This window comes from Gastrolobium bilobum, unplaced genomic scaffold (genome assembly GCF_033153095.1).
Source record: "Gastrolobium bilobum isolate Gb01-03AN ecotype WA unplaced genomic scaffold, APGP_CSIRO_Gbil_v1 utg31796, whole genome shotgun sequence".
Taxonomy (NCBI): domain Eukaryota; kingdom Viridiplantae; phylum Streptophyta; class Magnoliopsida; order Fabales; family Fabaceae; genus Gastrolobium; species Gastrolobium bilobum.
Window position 1 is genome coordinate 75,185 of NW_026898399.1, and position 18,913 is coordinate 94,097.

The 18,913-nt window shown below is 34.8% G+C and overlaps 1 protein-coding gene across 1 annotated transcript; it reads right to left on the reverse strand.

The window, feature by feature from the left end:
• Positions 1 to 3,709: 3,709 nt before the first annotated feature.
• Positions 3,710 to 15,465, reverse strand: LOC133315722 (subtilisin-like protease Glyma18g48580). Its single transcript, XM_061517386.1, has 11 exons — positions 15,382 to 15,465; positions 15,087 to 15,196; positions 14,893 to 14,990; positions 14,643 to 14,807; positions 11,206 to 11,329; positions 5,703 to 6,246; positions 5,483 to 5,583; positions 5,109 to 5,357; positions 4,906 to 5,020; positions 4,578 to 4,791; positions 3,710 to 4,266 (listed from the first exon to the last, which is right to left on the reverse strand). The coding sequence occupies exons 1-11, from the start codon at positions 15,463 to 15,465 to the stop codon at positions 3,710 to 3,712; spliced, it is 2,361 nt and encodes a 786-aa protein (XP_061373370.1).
• Between the last annotated feature and the right edge of the window lie 3,448 nt (positions 15,466 to 18,913).

The following is an 18,913-nucleotide window of genomic DNA, read 5'->3' on the forward strand; positions in this document are numbered from 1 at the left end:
CTTTGTTATACGTATGTGTATGCATTTGGTGTGGCATATGATGGTGTTTCCCTATGTGGTATGTTGCATGACGATGCGTAAATTATACTTGGTAGTTAGCTGGTCAGTAGGGCTATTTGCATCTGAGTTTCCTTAGGACAGCTTGAGAGCTCGAGGGATTTCTCCTGGAGATGTTATTGCATTTTGCATAGATATGTATTTACTGCATTATTATTGTTATTGCTATTACACTGATATGGAACTGTGGGGTGGAGAGATGCTCCAAAGACCCTTGGTTTACTGGATATATTCGTATATCTCACCCCGTGTTGTGGGGAACCCCCTTTCAGGTAAGGATGCTGCAGGAGCCACCAGTGGCAATGGCCATACTTGGACTAGTAGTGATGCATGAGGATCCTGTATTTTGATATTATACATGTTGTTTTGTAGCTCACATGCATAGGATTGTAATTAATAGACAATTGATAGATGTATGTTCTGTTTATTTGGAATGGACTTAGCCTATGCTCATGCCTTTAGTTATCTCTTTGTTGATGAGAGCCAATGGAGTGATCATAGTGTTTTGTAAGCTAAGTTTCATGCATTGTAATGAACATGATTTGTAATTGATGATTACATTAAGTTCATTATATGCATGCTCATTATGTATTGGATTGTTGAGCTGGAAAACTTGATTATATACCTAGTGCTAAATTGGGGAATGTTGAGAAAACAAAGGTTATGCTGCCCAAATTTTAGTATAATCCATGAGGAGAAGTTTAATCCATTGAGGCTTGCCATGGGGATGCCCTTTTCCCTAGTTTTGGACTTGAGAAATGAGAGAGGGAGAATTCCTTGGCAGCGCGCTCGAGCGCCCAGGAGCGCGCTCGAGCGCCCTGCTGCCCCTGTGAGAGCTAATGCTCTCTGCCTCCTCGCGCCGGAGCGCCCAAAGTGGGGGCTTAAGCACCCAGGATTGCGCGCTTGAGCGCCCTGGTTTGCGCTTAAGCGCCCTACGCTGAGGAAAGATGGGATGCTTACTGTCTCCGCGGGCTTTAGCGCCCAGAGTGGGGGCTAAAGCGCCCAGGGTTGTGCGCTTGAGCGCCCAAGGTTGTGCGCTTGAGCGCCCTGGTTCGCGCTTGAGCGCCCTTAGCCACTGAAGGAGGAGATGCTTCTGCCTCTGCGCGCTAAAACGTCCCAAATGGGGGCTTAAGCGCCCAAGATATCGCGCTTGAGCGCCTTGGTGCGCACTTAAGCGCCCATTTACACTGAAAGACATGATGCTCTTTGCCTCCGTGCGCTTAAGCGCCCAGATGGAGGCTTTAGCGCCCGATAACGCGAGCTGAAGCGCGGCGGGGCCTGTGTTCAACACCCTCTTTTGTTGCTTCAAATTGTCATAACTTGGGCTACAGTGCTCCAAACGAGGCGCGGTTCGAAGCCACGCGTAGCTAATGATTGGAAGAAGACATTTAATAACCTTTGGTCTAAGGATATAAGAGTATGATGTTAAGCTTAATTCATTTTATTTCGCAATGTAATATGATTATGATCACGCAATTGGACATTATAAATTCGGCATGTTTTAAAATGAAAAATTTAACCAGATTTTAATTTAACCCATGTGATTGTAACTGCGCTCAATATCATAATGCGATGTTAACAAACTGGTTCTAGAACGGGGTGTTACATATTTTAAAGAAAAAGGTTAGGTTATATTTATAAAGCGGTTACAAAGAGTAGTTACAATTATAAACTCTTAGTTAATGCTATTAACGCCATAATAGTTTGTAAAGTGGTTTTTTCTAAACTACTTGAATAATCGGATAATTGGGCATATTTCATAAAAGGAAAATATATTTTTCCTGTTACACAAAATAATTTTGTTTTATGTAATACACAAAATAAATAGATTTTTTTTTTTTTTTTGTAAATTACAGGAAATAGAACACACAACCACACACTCACACACACCCACACCACTAGGCTAGCCCTAGTGGATTAATTTTTTTTTCTTTTCTTTTCTATCTCTTTGTTTGTCTTAGTAGACTTTATCCATTTTTTTTTATGTGTTGTATCGTATTCCCTTTTCTTCAAATAAAGAAACGAAAACAAACTCATCAATACAAATATTCACAGCCAACACAATGGGAGTACCAATTGGTCATGAATTCTGAAACACGGAATCGTTCTTTTTTGTGAATTGTGCGTGTCGGACATTTTCCGACACGGACACGCTCTGACACGTGGTCAATATTTTAGAACACGTGGTCAACTCTTTGACACGCTCCGACACATTTTTTGATACGCAGTCAACTTTTTTCGATACGTCGTCAACGCTCGGACATGTTCGGACACTTTTTTCTTTAGTCTTAATTTTATTTTATTAACTAAAAATAAAAAAAATCATTTATAAATCAACTTTTTTCTGTTATGGAATTTGACATGAAAAATTAACAAGGTACGAAAAATTATTTTTGTTTATATTTATGTTATGAAATTTAAATATTTGATTGGTTATATGACTTCTTATGGACTGTTATATCTATTAAATATAAATTATATTATATATATTAAAAATATTATTTAATATCAAAACGTGTCTCAACGTGTCAAAAGTTGTCATTTTTTAAAATTAACATGTCGGCGTGTCGTGTCGTGTCCCGTGTCAATGTCCATGCATCATACCTCACGACTCATGACAAGATGGTACTATATACGTAAAATAGACGTAACCCAATAATAAAGAAAGATGTGTATTTGCTTGCTTAATTTAATTAATCACTAAGCCTTCATTGATAATTTACATGCCTGTTGAATCCTTCGGACCTAAATTGGCACTTGTTAAAAGGGATTTTTTTTTCTTTTTGGTACAAACGTTAAAAGGGAATTAAATAAGGATTTTATAAGAGTTATGTTATAGGAAAAGTGATTGTGTAATGTTATAGAGATTCGTTTTGGGTGCCTTAATTTTTTATTTATTTTTTTGTTTTAAAAAGTGTGGGCCCCACAAAATATTGTGAGGGTAGAAAAGTTTGTTGTGTTATGTTAAAGGATAAAATGAAAACCCATTAAATAATGGCTTTAATATTTCTTATATAGTAGGAGAGAAAAATATCTTTTATATATACATAAAAATGTGTGAAACTGGCCTAATGTGAAAAGAAAAGAAAAGAAAAATATGAATTTTACATACTTTTATATATATGTAAGAAATAATTGTATCTTTTATAACATGAGAAACATTAAACATTAAACCTTAAATAAAATAACAAAGTGACAGTAGCACGTCGGCCATTTCACGGGTCTATAGAGATTAGAGATTGAGAAATTCATTTTAATCGTCTGCTGATCGTGACTAAACAATTTTTTACTCCTGATTTGAATTCCAGCTGCACTTCGGAAAGTTTTACTCCGGATGTGAACAAAACAAATTTGAAAAATTAGACTTGCAAGATGACAATCTGAAAGCAACATAATAGGAGTTCCATTCCATACATATATTTAGAAATACTGTTTCATGGGATCGGGTTTACAACCGTATGTTGGACTCGCATGGATACAGCATATGAGTTCCATACATTATTGTGAGTGCAGCTATTACAAACATAGCTCCAACATAACAAAGTTCAACAATACAGCGACATTAGTAAAAACGATTATTATTACAGCCTATTTACAAAAAAGCCAAACACAAACACACATACTAAAATAGTAATTATAACATAAACATTCCTCAGACTAATTTCTGACGTGCAAGGACCACAATAGGACTAGTCACTCTGTGCTTGCCATCTGTCCACGACAAGTTCCCAAATATTGGTAAACCATGACGTGGCACGCCCCTCGCCTGCATAATAACCCGAAAGGTCTTCTTTTCTCCAGTTGTCTTAAAAGTCAAGGAACTTGGTTGAACAAGAACCTTAAATCCTTCAAGCAGGTGAGTTTTCACAACGTATGTACTCGGAGGCCCAACGTTTGTAACTGTACGACTAACATTTATAAGGTTTGTCCCCCGATGAGTTACCGTGATTGAAGGGTAGTTGAAATCTTCAATGTTGTAAGACTTAGGACAAGTGTGAGAGATTTTCAACTTAGAAAACAACATGAGTAAAGCTTGGTTGTAACCAGATGCACATAAGAAGTCCAAGTAATCATTTGTGCTTAAATCATAAACAAGTCCAGGATCCATTGCGAGGTTTGGCTGAATATGCCCTGCGCCGTATTCGAATGGAGTTGCTATCTGATCAAATGCATCCTTAATAGGCCGATTCGTGTTATCTAGCGTTGTAGCTGGAATTAAGACCATAATTTTTATTAAGTCATCAATGCTTTTCCAAAATGTATGCGGCATTTTAACATTTTATGTAGGACAATGCATCTAGTGTTAAACATGCACGTGAAAATATTGCTTTGGTTTTCGGAATTCTGGGTAGAAGTAACTACTAAATTAAGATTCGATATATATACATGCAGTAACTACCTAACATATATATATATATATATATATATATATATATTTAATGTCGTTTAATACTATATTACTGCATATTGTGCATATATATATATATATGTTGATTTATATTGTAATTTTGGCAACATACCAGTAGTCATGATGGCTGATTTGATAGCTGCTGGACTCCAATTAGGATGAATTGTTTTGAGAAGACCTGCAACCCCAGCAACATGAGGGCAAGACATAGAAGTTCCCTGTTGTGCATTGAAAAGAACTCTACGTGCATCTGATGCTAGATTAGAGGGACCTGCTCCTTGTGTAAAAGCGGCAATTACGTTAACACCAGGAGCAGTTATGTCAGGCTGAAACAGAAAGCAAAAGTATTGTGACTGCAAAATCCTCTCCACACGAGTCAAGCAGTTATTGCAAGAAGAATGTAAAATAATCTGGTCATGAAGATGAAACAAAATATAGACCTTGAGTATCAATGGTTGCACGGCACTGGGACCCCTAGATGAGAATCCAGCCATAATTGGAGCTGGTTTTATTCCTATATATGTTTTTGCTGCAGTCAAGTAAGCCTGAAGCTGCCTGCAATATGTTTATAAATGAAATGGTTCATTTGCTGCAAGTGTATATATATAGAATGCAACATTTAAAGGGATTAATGATTGATTACTTGCTGTTTCCGTTGGAACCTCCTTGACCTTGATAATCCTGTACATTGATACTTGCAGCAGGTAAAATATGAGGCTCAGCTAAAAGTGTATTTCCACTTTGCTTATCATTTTTCACAAACACTGCCACAGCGCCAGCAAGAGCACCCTGCTGCCCCTCACCAACTGATGTTATTTTATTACTTCGAAGGCAGATTAGTATTTTCCCCCTTACTTTTGTAGGATCAAGTGTTCCAGGCTTGCAAAGGCGACTACATCAACATATATATATATATATATATAATAGATATTTATATATGTAATAGAAAAGGAGCAAATATTTAACAGATCGATTTAGTATAAATATTTGAAGAAAGCCATGGAAATTTGTGCTTACGCATCATTAATCGACACATTGGGAAGTCCAGCATTATTAGCACTTATCAAAGGATAGAACTTTCTTGATGCTGGTGGCAAGCCTCTATTAAGACTGGCACCCTGATTGATATACACACAGACACAGTACAATAATTAAGTTGATAGAAAATTAAACGAAAGAATAATAATAATAATACCAGCAGCAATGCATTAATGTTGCTGAGATGGTATACGTGTACCTTTATGTAGTTTTTGTTTCCAACAGAAATGTTGCTGAGAAAATCCCTGTCCATTGTACTAGCAGCAACAGTGAAGGACCATGGTGCCACATTTGCGACAGTTCTGGGTGCTGGACCATCATTCCCAGCTGAGCAAACAACAACAATATTTCTTGCAACTGCATGGAAGGAACCTATGGAAATACCATCTGATAACAAATCTTCAGCATGGGGAGTACTCCAACTCACAGAGGCAGATATGACATCAACTCTATCATATATGGCTTGATCAAATGCTGCTAGCAAGTCTGCTCCCTGGCACCCACCTGTATCCATTCTATTCCAACATGCTTTGTAGGCAACAACACGAGCTCTTGGGGATCCTCCCTTAGCAGTACCGTAACCATTACCAAACACATTTGCACCTCTAGCAAAATTACCACCAGCAGTTGACAGAGTGTGTGTACCGTGGCCTACAAAGTCACGTGCAGTGCGTTCCATTGGGTCCAGTTTGCGGACTTCTGCTTCGTGACTTTTGCTGAAGATTCTTGCTCCAATCAGCTTCCTGATTCATCATCATATCATCATGTTGTATGCCTGTGTTAGGCTCTAGTTCTATTCTAGTTCTAGTTCTATTCTAGTTCTATCAGCAATAACAAAATTTTCAATGATTTAGTCTAGACTGTCACAAACACTGTAAGTTAATTAAATCGTTACATCATTTTGTTATAGCAAACCATGTATCTAACATATAAATTACTTGTACACTTTTTTGTTACCTTTCATCTTGTTGGAATAGAAGATTCTATATGTTGTTATGATTTGCTGTGATATGTTGTAACCTGTAGTTTGTTAGGATATGTATAACTGAGTCCTATTGTAATTAGGTGTAGTTACTTATCTTTAGGAAGTTGTTTTACTATTTGGTAACAGACTGTTTGGTAACAGCCGTAACAGCCTATTCTATTTAAGATACATTGATGTACAGTTTTAAATCAATGGAAATACTATCAATTGATACCATTTATCATGGTATCAGAGCGATCCCTTGTTAAAAAAAAAAAAAACTTCCGAAACGTGTAGACTCTGAAAACAGTGAGCAGGAGATAGCTTCTGTTCAAGATGGCCAATGAAAACAGCAGCAGGTTGAAGCCATCAGACCCTGGATCACCATTCTATCTGACTGGATCAGATAGCCCAGGGATTCTTTTAACAACCGTTATGCTGAGAGGAGAAGCCAACTACGAGAATTGGGAAAAGTTTGTTGAACGTCCTCCATGCATTCACTGCGGGAAAACTAATCATGAAGCCTCTCGATGCTGGCAAGCATTTGGCTATCCTGGACGTGGTGGTAGCAGAGGACGAGGACCTGGACGAGGACGTGGACGTTTCGGTGGTGATAGGAGCAGTAACCCACAAGGAGGATTCCATGCAAAGCCATTTGGTGCACACGCAGCTCAAACGGAGGAACCACTAGAGCAAGCAAATGCATTCGCCGTTCTGACACCTGACGTGGTGACACAATTGTTATCATTGGTTGACAACCTGCAACGCTCAAAGGACAAATTAAATCGTAAAGATTCCCATTGTCACTGGCTTATAGATAGTGGTGCATCACGCCACATGACAGGGGTATTGGAATTGCTGGAGAATGTTACAGATGTTGAACCTTTGGCAATCGGTTTACCCAATGGAGCTATTACTTATGCTGTGCAACAAGGATCTGTTTCGTTTACTCCTTCTTTTTCATTATCCAATGTCTTATTTGTGCCAAATTTAAAGTGTAACTTGATATCTGTATCTCAGTTGGTACGACAACATAATGTTGATGTGGTATTCACTAATAATAGTTGTGTTTTGCAGGACCGCAAGCTGAGGACGGAGATTGGATTGGGTGATCACAGGGATGGTGTGTATGTGTTTCGACCAAGCCAAGCAGCAGCTTTAACAGTTCGCTCCAGTGATACGCAAGAACTTTGGCACAAGCGGTTGGGCCATGCATCATCCGAAGCACTTTCTCTGATTCCTTTTTCTAGTAGCATTCGATTTGGCAATGTAAACAATAAGGCATGCGATATTTGTTATCGTGCCAAACAAAATCGATCCTCGTTTCCCATTAGTGATCGAAAGAGTAATAAAATTTTTGATCTTCTTCATTGTGATACATGGGGTCCTTACCGCACTTCCTCTTTCTCTGGTGCTTATTATTTTTTAACGATAGTCGATGACTTCAGTCGTGCTGTTTGGGTTTGTTTGATGGGTGACAAAAGTGAAACTTTTGGTGTGTTACGAAAATTTCTTTTAATGGTGCAAAATCAGTTTAATACAACAGTTAAGAGTATTAGATCAGATAATGGAACTGAATTTACTTCCAACAAGATGATTGAATTATTCACTGCCAATGGTATATTTCATCAGAAATCTTGTGTTCATACGCCGCAACAGAACAGTCGGGTAGAACGGAAGCATAGGCATATTCTAAATGTGTCTCGTGCTCTTTTGTTTCAAGCAAACTTGCCAATCAAATTCTGGGGAGAGAGTGTGATGACAACAGCTCATATTATTAATAGAACTCCCACAAAGCTTCTCAATGGCAAAACTCCTTATGAGCTTTTGCATGGATCTGTTGCTGATTACAGTCACTTAAGGATATTTGGCTGCCTATGTTATGCGGTGACACAACCAAAACCTACAAACAAATTTAGTCCACGGTCTAGGCGGTGTATGTTTGTTGGTTATCCTCATGGGCAGAAAGGTTGGAGAGTGTATGATCTTAATACTAAGGAATTCTTTGTGTCACGAGATGTCAGTTTCCACGAAGATGAGTTTCCTTTTGTTGCTATAAGTGTGCCTACACCTAGCCCATCATTACCTACATTTATACCAATAGATTCTAATGATTCTGCCAATCCAGTATCTCAATCAACTTCAAATGATTGTGAGGCAGAAGTGCAGTTGGAAGATAGGGGGAGTGTCCATCAGTCTGAAAGGGAGCCGAATGAAGATTCTACATCAAATGCTGATCAAGTGCAAAGGAGTGAGGATCCAGCTCCTGCTCTCGTACAAAGGAATGAAGATTCAGCTCACGAACTTGTGCAAAGAAGTGCAGAATCAGCTCAAAACGATTCTCTTCGTCCAGCACGCACACGAAGGCCTCCGTCCTATTTGAGTAACTACAAATGTAATCTGATTGAGGCACATACATACACTCCCAGTCTCACCTCTTCTAGCTCCACCTCAGGTATACGGTATCCAATTGCCAACTATGTGAATACTAACAATTTTTCTTCAAAACATCGAGTTTTTGTTGCTGCTATTGATGCAGGTAGTGAACCTCGGTCATTTAAAGAAGCAATGACCAATGATGTTTGGCGTAAAGCTATGGCTCAGGAGATACATGCACTAGAAGAAAATAATACGTGGACTATCACTGATTTACCTGCAGGCAAACATGCCCTTCCATGTAAATGGGTATATAAAATTAAATATCATTCCAATGGTAGCATCGAGCGCTACAAAGCAAGGTTGGTAATTGCAGGTAATCATCAAGTTCCAGGAGAAGATTCCATGAAACTTACGCTCCTGTAGCGAAAATGGTGAGTGTTAGAACTCTACTCTCGGTTGCAGCTGCAAAAGGTTGGTACTTGCACCAAATGGATGTTCATAATGCGTTTCTTAATGGAGAACTGGACGAAGAAGTGTATATGCGCATACCGGCAGGCTTTAATCAAGGACAAGGAAGAAAAGTGTGTCGTTTGCAAAGGTCGTTATATGGCTTACGACAATCTCCCAGGAATTGGTTTGCAAAGTTGAGTTCCTCACTTATTAAATACGGTTTTGTTCAATCCGAAGCAGATCACACTTTGTTCACTTTGAAGCGTGGTTCTACCTTCTTGACCATACTAGTCTATGTTGATGATTTGGTGTTGGCAGGCAATGATTCCCAAGCATGTCAAGAGGTTAAGATTTATCTTAACAAGTGTTTTAAAATTAAAGATTTGGGTCACTTGAAATATTTTTTGGGCATCGAGGTTGCCCGTAGCAATGAGGGTATCTTCTTGTGCCAACGAAAATATGCATTAGATATCCTCAAAGAAACAGGTTTGTTGGATTGTAAACCGGTTCAGTTTCCAATTGAACAGAATCATCGCTTAGCTCTGGCAGATGGACCTGACTATGATGATCCAGGTCGCTATAGAAGAATTGTCGGCAAGCTAGTGTACCTTACGATCACTCGTCCTGATTTGAGTTATGTAGTGCACACTCTTTCACAGTTCATGCAAGCTCCAAAGGAAGCACATTATGAGGCTGCCATTCGGGTACTAAGATACATCAAAATGAATCCTGGCCAAGGTATCCTCCTTTCTTCCAAAAGTGATCTCAAAATTCATGCTTTCTGTGATTCAGATTGGGCCAGCTGCCCTTTAACTCGCCGGTCAGTTTCTGGGTTCTTCATTATGCTTGGAACCTCACCTGTTTCTTGGAAAACAAAGAAGCAACTCACTGTCTCACGCTCCTCAGCAGAGGCTGAGTACCGCTCCATGGCTGCCGCGACAGCAGAATTGATATGGTTGAAGTCTTTTCTTGCTTCACTTGATGTTATCCATGATGATCCTATGGAATTATGTTGTGATAATCAAGCCGCTATACATATCGCGGCAAATCCTGTGTTCCATGAGCGAACTAAACACATTGAAATTGATTGCCATTTTGTCCGGGAAAGGTTGGTTTCTAAGACGATTCGAACTACTTTTGTTCGTTCTCATTTGCAACTCGCAGACATTTTCACTAAAGCACTTGGTCGTGTTCCATTTCTTGCCGTTCTTTCCAAGTTAGGCATTTCATGTCTTCATGCTCCAACTTGAGGGGGAGTGTTGGAATAGAAGATTCTATATGTTGTTATGATTTGCTGTGATATGTTGTAACCTGTAGTTTGTTAGGATATGTATAACTGAGTCCTATTGTAATTAGGTGTAGTTACTTATCTTTAGGAAGTTGTTTTACTATTTGGTAACAGACTGTTTGGTAACAGCCGTAACAGCCTATTCTATTTAAGATACATTGATGTACAGTTTTAAATCAATGGAAATACTATCAATTGATACCATTTATCACATCTTTTCTAAAATTCTGCTCTGATCATTTCACATTGAATAATGCTTGTTAATTTCTCTCTAAGAATTGATAATGTACATGCAACCGAGTTTAATAATCCTTTAATAATTTTGATTTTTACTTTAACTTGATTATTAATTTTTAAAAGCACTCATTTAATTTGCTACAAGTTGGAATCGCTTAACTCACTTTTCACGAAGTTAAATAACAATTAAAGAAAGGGAAAACTTTTTCTCATGTTGCATGAGAATTCAACTCTTATGTTAGTGACCTTTCGATTTGCGTGCAAAGCTTTTCTTTTCTTTTTCTTTTTTTAATAAATATGGGACCCACCACTAGTTGAGTCACAACATGAGAAGTGAATTCTCATGCAACATGAGAAAATTAAATCCCTTAAAGAAAATATGACCTGTTGCAGAACGTTTTCTTTGTAGCATTAAAGAGATCAATCTCACAGAGCCCTTTACCCCGCCACTTCGATGGGACAGGCCCGTATCCTTTGTCGCTGAAACTCGGGTGTTCGGGCCAAACGCCTGTTCAAGAAGCACTTATCAACCTCCAAATATATATTATATACAAAAATTAAAACATATTCGGAGTACAAATTTATGAAGAAAATGTATACAATTTAAGTGAGAATGAAACCGCTTATTTCTTGTAGTGACTTCCTTAAAGCCTAATGAGATTTGTGTACGAAATTTTTTTATAAGAATAATAATACTCTTTAACAAAAAAACAAAAAAAAAGTTTAGGAGAGTCCGTCCTAAAAAAAAATCTGAGTTTAGGATAATATAATCTAGGAATGGTAAGACACAAAGCAATGGTTGTGAACTGTCCAAGTACTCAACCTTGCTTGGAAAGACCCAAATTAGTATAAATTAGTTTAAAGTCCATGTTTATTTATTTTGTACTTCTATGCATTTACTTCCCAAATTTAAGTTTCTTAGTTTTTGTTTCAGATAAAATGAGATATTTGTGAAAAATTAAAAAGTTTTAGTTAGTCGAATTTTTTTTCAATGAATTAACTGCTGAAATTTACATTTAAGGAAAAAAATATATTAGGTAATCACTAATCAGGAAAAATTAAGGAATACGCCACGATTATATATTACCTTCGTGAGTATTCATATACCCTGGTCTTGCTTTCCTTTCTATTACGGGTGCTAAATAAATCAGGGGCCTTTGGCTCGGCTTGTGAATGCATGAGCTTACATGTCTAAAATTTGTTGTTGATATCAGGCTTGAACTTGTATAAAAGTCCGTTTAATAAAAAAGCTTCGAACTCTAATTCAAAAGCTCGGCTTTAAAGCCGTTCAGGCTGGCCTAGTATATTATTTTTATACTACTTGTAATAGCCCTCTCTTTCTCCTCAATCCATTTCACTTCATTTTATTGGTTAAACAGACTTTTTGAATGATTTTGTTCTATATTATGTTGTTTGGATATAAATTAAATTTATGAATATTTATGGAATTATTAGTGTTGTTGATTGTATATTCTGTTTGGATAAATTTTTGTTGTTTTATTTTTTTCAAACAGGCTAAACAAGACTTTTATTTTTGTAAATAAGTCAGGCCACATGCCTGTAGTTATATTTATAACAGGTAACAGGCTCACATGCTTAGCCTTTGAAGACTAAAGCTCGGCCCGTTAACACTCTTACTTTCTATCCAATATATATATGATATAGGATCCTTTGACACCGGTGTCAAATTTAAAGTTTGACACCTCATCTGAGAGCCGTTAGATAAAAAAAGATCAATGGTGTCACATGTTCACAAATCAGAGTCATTGATCTTTTTTGATCTAACGGCTCTTATATGAGGTGTCAAACTTTAAATTTGACACCGGTGTCAAAGGATCTGCCTATATATATATATATATATATATATATATATATATATATATATATATATATATATATATATATATATATATATATATACCCTGATCTTTTTCTACGATACTAATAACAAATTAAAAAAGAAAAAAATATAGTCCTTTATTTTATGGCTTCATACAGCTCATACATTTATGGGGCGTTTGGTGTATGAGAAATTTTTTTTTATCAGGAATAAAAGATTGTTGGGGATTTGGTAGAAATTTTTTCATCCCGACTAAGTTACGAAAAAGTGTTTTGTTGGCCAAAATTTCTCCAGGAAAGTTGGGTTAATTTTACTGATACTATATTTGGTTAATGGTAAAATATTGATGAGAATGTGAACCGAAATTACCAAAATACCCATCATTTTTTAAATATTATCAGTCATCATCAAACGTGCCCATTAATGACCTGGGAGAATTCTTGTGTCTTCCCCCTCCTTACGGTCCTTATTAGAAGCATGAATAGAAAAATGAAGAAAAAATGCAGCACCATATCGTGCCCATTAATTTCAGAAACCTTCAAACCTTACAGCGCTCATATACTATAGGCCAATAGGGTATTTTGGTCTCAAAACATTTTGTTCAGAATCTGAGTTAATGGAAAAAAAAATACAATGGTGCAAGTGGGATACTTTTTTAGATGTGTGTAGTTGAAAAGGAGAATGATGGGAAGAAAAATTTGATGAGATTTTGTTCACTTTTCTTATATCAAACATGGTAGGTAGAGTTAATGAAAAAAAAAAATACAATGGTGTAAGTGGGATACTTTTTTTGTGTAGTTGAAAAGGAAAATGACGGGAAAGAGATTTTGTTCACTTTTCTTATACCAAACATGGTAAAGAAATTTACTCCACCCCAGTCTCTTGTCGTTTGAACTAAAATACTCGTACCAAATACTCTTTGGAGCACGGGAAACGTGAGTGCGTGACAGTGACAGATTACTATGGGTCGTATAGTAACTCGTCTTGATCCGTTGGATTTTTAGCCAGATTTGAACATATAATTAAGGAAAATTAATTCTCACGTGAGATTTTGACATGACAAAAATTACTTTAAGTTATATTAATATTTATTTTCAGTATTGATGATAACTAATTTAAATTAATATCTTAAAAATAATATTTTTTTTGTAGAATAAAAATAATATATTTACATTTTATATTAATATGATTCTAAATTTGAAAATAAAATAAATATAAGGATATATAAAAAAAGAAAAATTAAGAAATTAAGAAATAAAAAATAAAATGAAAGGAATATAGAGAAAAAAGAAAGAAAAAAGACATAAATAAATAGGTAAGAAAATAAAAGATTGAAAAGAAAAATAAAAGAAAAGTAAAGAAGGGGAAATAATGAGGAAAAAGATTACAAAAGTAATATCTAGAACATAAGAATAAAAATGTGTCCAACCCTTCACTATGCTTATAATTTTTTTTTTCACTCTCTCTCACGACTTATGATCTGTCAATCTATATCTCATTCCATTGAATCTTATTTTATTATTTTTTTTAAGTAAATTTCAGTTTACCTTTGTCTTTTTTGTGTGTGTTAAACTCTTGTTAACAAATTTTTTTTAGAGTAAATATCATTTTTGGTGCTCAACAAATTTTACGATGCCCGCTTTAATTCCTAGCAAATAAAAAAGCTATTCGTGGTCCATAAGAAATTCAAAATAGACATATTTAGTTGAAATCGTGATTCTTCACAAATTCAAAAAAAATTCACATTAGCCCCTCAAAAGGACTAAAATGAGTTCACTTTGAATTTCTTAAGAACCACGAATAACTTTTTTATTTGATAGAAACTAGAGCGGATATCGTAAAATTTATTGAGTACCGAAAAAAGGTATTTACTCTTTTTATTTTATTTTATCTCATATTGATTATTTATTTATTTTTTGTTTTAAAACTACTGATTTCAAAACAACCAATTAAAATTCAAGGCCTGTAAACTTGAAAATACCTGTATCGATGTTGGCGATGATTGTATTTTCACCGAATCTTGCCTTTCTCCAAGCAGAGTTTGCAGGTATTCTTCCATTTTTTTCCAGTCCAAGAAAGTCCCATGACCTTGTAGTGTGCAATTTATGCTCTCTGCTCAAGAATACTGAAACTACGTTTGGGTTTTCTGCACCAAAGGAAACATGGTATCAATTAGTGGCTACACAATGACTAGAAAATCATGGCCATGGCAATCTTATATCTTTGCTCACTTGCAAACTCTGAAGCTTCTTTCTCTTCGAGTAGGGCAGCAAAACCATTGATGTGCTTATTGTATGAGTACATAATTGCTTCCTTGGCCTTCTCGTGACTGTCAAGAAAAAAACATGTACATTTAAGTCAATTGTTTCTCACGTCCCAGAATATTTAACTTCATACATACATATATATATATATAGTTGCTAACCTTCCCAAGACAGAACCCAGTAAATCATAATGGGAATTTGTGGCTGTTTCCAGATCATCAGGCGAAGGGTCTGGACCATGAGAATGCCCTCCCAAGTAAACAATGTAGGTCTGAAACAGAGAATCAAAATCAAACAATTGGTTTAACGTTATATGGTACATCAACAAAATTTAAATTTGGAAATTCTCCAAGTTAATCGTAACTTGGGAAGAGACAGGGCCAAATTAAGCTCTGTATCAGATACTTGAATGAAAATTAGTCGTAATCAGGGGAGTAAAAAGCAAAACATACTAGCCTTTTTAAGGGCATTGGTAGGTTCCTGAAAGAAAATACAAAGAAGGAATGATGATAAAACAAGTTTGAAGATGAAAGATGCCATCATATATCTTCAACTGGCGTTTTGGAGTAGCTGGGAACGGGCTTTGCTTCTTCTTATATAACTCTTGTTTACTGTTTGTTACACATTTTTTTTTTTTTTTTATATTTGTTAAACTTTTTTATTTAAACTTTTTAATAATATTTACATAAAATTAATTTTTGTAAGAAATGTTTTTAATATTAGTTGTCAGTATTTACAGAATAATATGTTATTCGATAAACTAAACGCGAGTAATTAGTACTTACATATTGACATTTAAGGATAATTTTTCATTAATGATTAGTTCGTTTTATAAATTAAATTTTCATACAATATATTTCATTTCTCACTTTGGTCCGAAATCGTTTATAAAAAAAGAAGAAGAAAAAATTAATCATTATGTGCCCTAATTAAATGCTTTGAATCGTAATTTTGCTTTATAGGTTAACTTTCCGTGGTTACATGCAAGGGAAAAGTGTTTGTACTATTAACGGCACAATTTATATTATTTCACTCTTATAAAGAGGTATGATCCACAATTTTATATTTTTTTGGTCAACTCTCTCCTCCTTTATCTATCTCTTTCTCTCATTTAAAATGACACAATTTTACATTTTTTAAAATGATACATATTTTTGCTTATATGAAATATATGCCTCTCGTGCCATTTAACTATGGGAATTTTACTTTTCTTTTAATTGGAAAAAAAATTTCCTGCACCAACCGATTATATTATATATTACAAATAGTATATAATTATAATGATAAATTATTCTCTCTCTTCATCACGTCAGTCAATAATATTTGAGGAGATAAAAAAAATAATTTTATTATTATAATTATATACTACTGACAATGCATAGAGTAATCAATTGCTCTGCAAAATAAAATAAAATTATAGCACAGAAAAGATGCACCCTTTAACTAAAATAAAACAGTTCAGGCTCACTAAAGATCAGTTTGTGTGGGCTCGGATTTCAAAACTCAAATATTTTAAAAATTTAAAAAGAATTAATATTTATTATGTTATAGGAGATAATTTTTATGTTTTATGTGATTACGTATATATAAAAGTATGTAAGGTTTATTTTTTTCTTTTTAAATGGTCACATATGAATTTCATATATATATATATATATATATATATATATATAAGATAAAATTAATTTTATAATATTAGAAACATAAATTCCATAAAAAATAAAACACTACATAATTATTTTTCTTCTAGTCTTGCTTAGATTTATTACCTTTTTTAAAATAAAATAAAAAAGACAACCTTAAAGAAAAGAAAAAATCAAAAAAGATAGATCATCATAGGTGACATCATCAAACTAGACCATCAAGCAAATTCATAGAACGACAAACACAAGAAGTAAATTATTTTTTCCAAGTTTGGAGTTATTCTCACTCAATTATTTCGGGTTATCTTGTCCTCCTCGAAGTACGATATTGAAATTACTTAATTAAACCGGAGATAGAATATGATTAATTTTCCACCACCGACACTTGCAAAGCAGAAATAAATTTAGCCTGTAATCCCAAAAAGAATCAAGACTTCAATTCAACCCTTCAGACAGACTCCGGTATCTGATGTTGGAGTTTATTTAGTGTGGGCCGGGACTTAGTAGTTCCTAATTAAAAATGAAAAAAAAAAAAGGATTCAGATAAAATTTAAAAAGAAGAAAAGGATTTCAATGATTTTCTTTTTCTTTTTTTGGTAAAGGTGCATCCAAAAAAACACGAGCCCAGTGTATATTAAAAAAAGGTTTTATAATTCTCATTCAATATAAGAATTCAAATTTTTCTATACACCCTTCGATTTTCATGCTAACATGAGTCCCACATATAATTTTTCTAACACATGGGTCCCACATGTTTTTTATCTACACAACATGATAATTGAATTCTCATTCAACATGAGAAAATCAAACCCCGTTAAAAAATCCTCTGATGTTGGTAAGAGATATAAAAGATAATTTTTCTTTTTTTCATATTATTATTTTTTTCTTTTTTTAATAAAAAAGTACCTACAGTTATTGTGCCGAAAATACACTCATAAAAATGGGGTCGCCAGCAAGCAATTTCAAGAAGAGTGACTATTTTGTCATATTTGGCAAAAAAATTTACCAGACTGCCACGTCAACAGTAAACTTTGCCAAAATGCCACGCGTTATATTTCGCTACATTGTGTAGCGAAATATACAGTGTAGCGAAATATGTTTGCAAGTAATTCGCTACTCAGTGTAGCGAAATATGCCATGTCAGAATGCACAGTCAGCAAAAAATGACACATGTCAAGCAGGTAGAAATTCGCTACACTGTGTAGCGAATTATGTTTGAATTCTGCCTGCTTGACACGTGACATTTTTGGTTCTGAGCATTCTGACGTGACATATTTTGTTACACTGTATAGTGAATTACTTGCAAACATATTTCGCTACACAGTGTAGCGAAATTTGCCGCGTGGTATTTTGACAAAATTTACGGTTGACGTGGCAGTTTGGTAAAAAAATTTGTCAAGCGTGACAAAATAATCACTGTTGCGCAATTTCATTATATTTATTCAGTGGAAGTAGTACTGTGTGATGGGTAGTACAATACTACTAATGATATTCTACCTTAAGTCCCGTCAGAGTTAAATGTGGTTTCTTCAGTGAGGAAGGCATAAAAGGGGAGTCGCCTGCAAGCAATTTTCCTTATAATGAAACAGGACAGCTAAATCTTTCGACGATATTGATGGTCAGTGGTACGAGAAGTTCCCTTCATTAAGTCTTCTTCACTTGTTCTCACCTGACTTTCCTATCAATGAACGAGAGTTATGTTCAACATCACCCTTACAACCCCCCCATACTTTGTTGTTCACTGAATAAGACATGCGTGTAAGATCTTTGTGCTTTTGTTTTCAATATTCAAACCCATATTCAACAAGGGAAAATTTCTTATTTTATACTAGGTAAATTGTCTCGTATAACACAACCAAGAATAAGTAGATTCACTTATTCTTTTTTTCTCTCTTTTTAGTATTTTTCACTTTTTTTTTTAATTACACCAGATAATTTATGTCATGTAATATAAGAAATATGAATAAATTCACATTTGAAAATTGTTAATGTTATTTTTTTATTTAAAACTATTGAAAAATATGAAATTAATAATGTGATTTCATCTAACAACTTCAATTATAAAAAAAAAAACATGTTAGTAGCATTTTGTATTATATCTGTGGTTCAGTCCTGAACATAGGTTTAATGGACAAATAGGGAACTGAACCACATATATAATGAAAAGTGTACTAACATTATTTTATATTTTTTAACACATTTTTATTATCAGATAAACTTTTATATTCATTTTATCAACAGAAGTAAATTAAGGTTATTTAATAAAATTAATATAAAATTATATCTAATGAAAAAAAAACCCTATTAGAAATAAGTACCACTAACGTTCCTTAAAATAGCAATGA

Bases quoted from the DNA above. Each gene is read 5' to 3' on its own strand.
- LOC133315722 (XM_061517386.1), bottom strand. From the start codon at position 15,465: ATGGCATCTTTCATCTTCAAACTTGTTTTATCATCATTCCTTCTTTGT. The intron at 14,991-15,086 runs GTTAGCAACTAT...TTTTCTTGACAG, and splicing joins CTGGGTTCTGTCTTGGGAAG to TCACGAGAAGGCCAAGGAAG. The intron at 6,247-11,205 runs GTCATATTTTCT...ATGATGAATCAG, and splicing joins AAGAAAACGTTCTGCAACAG to GAAGCTGATTGGAGCAAGAA.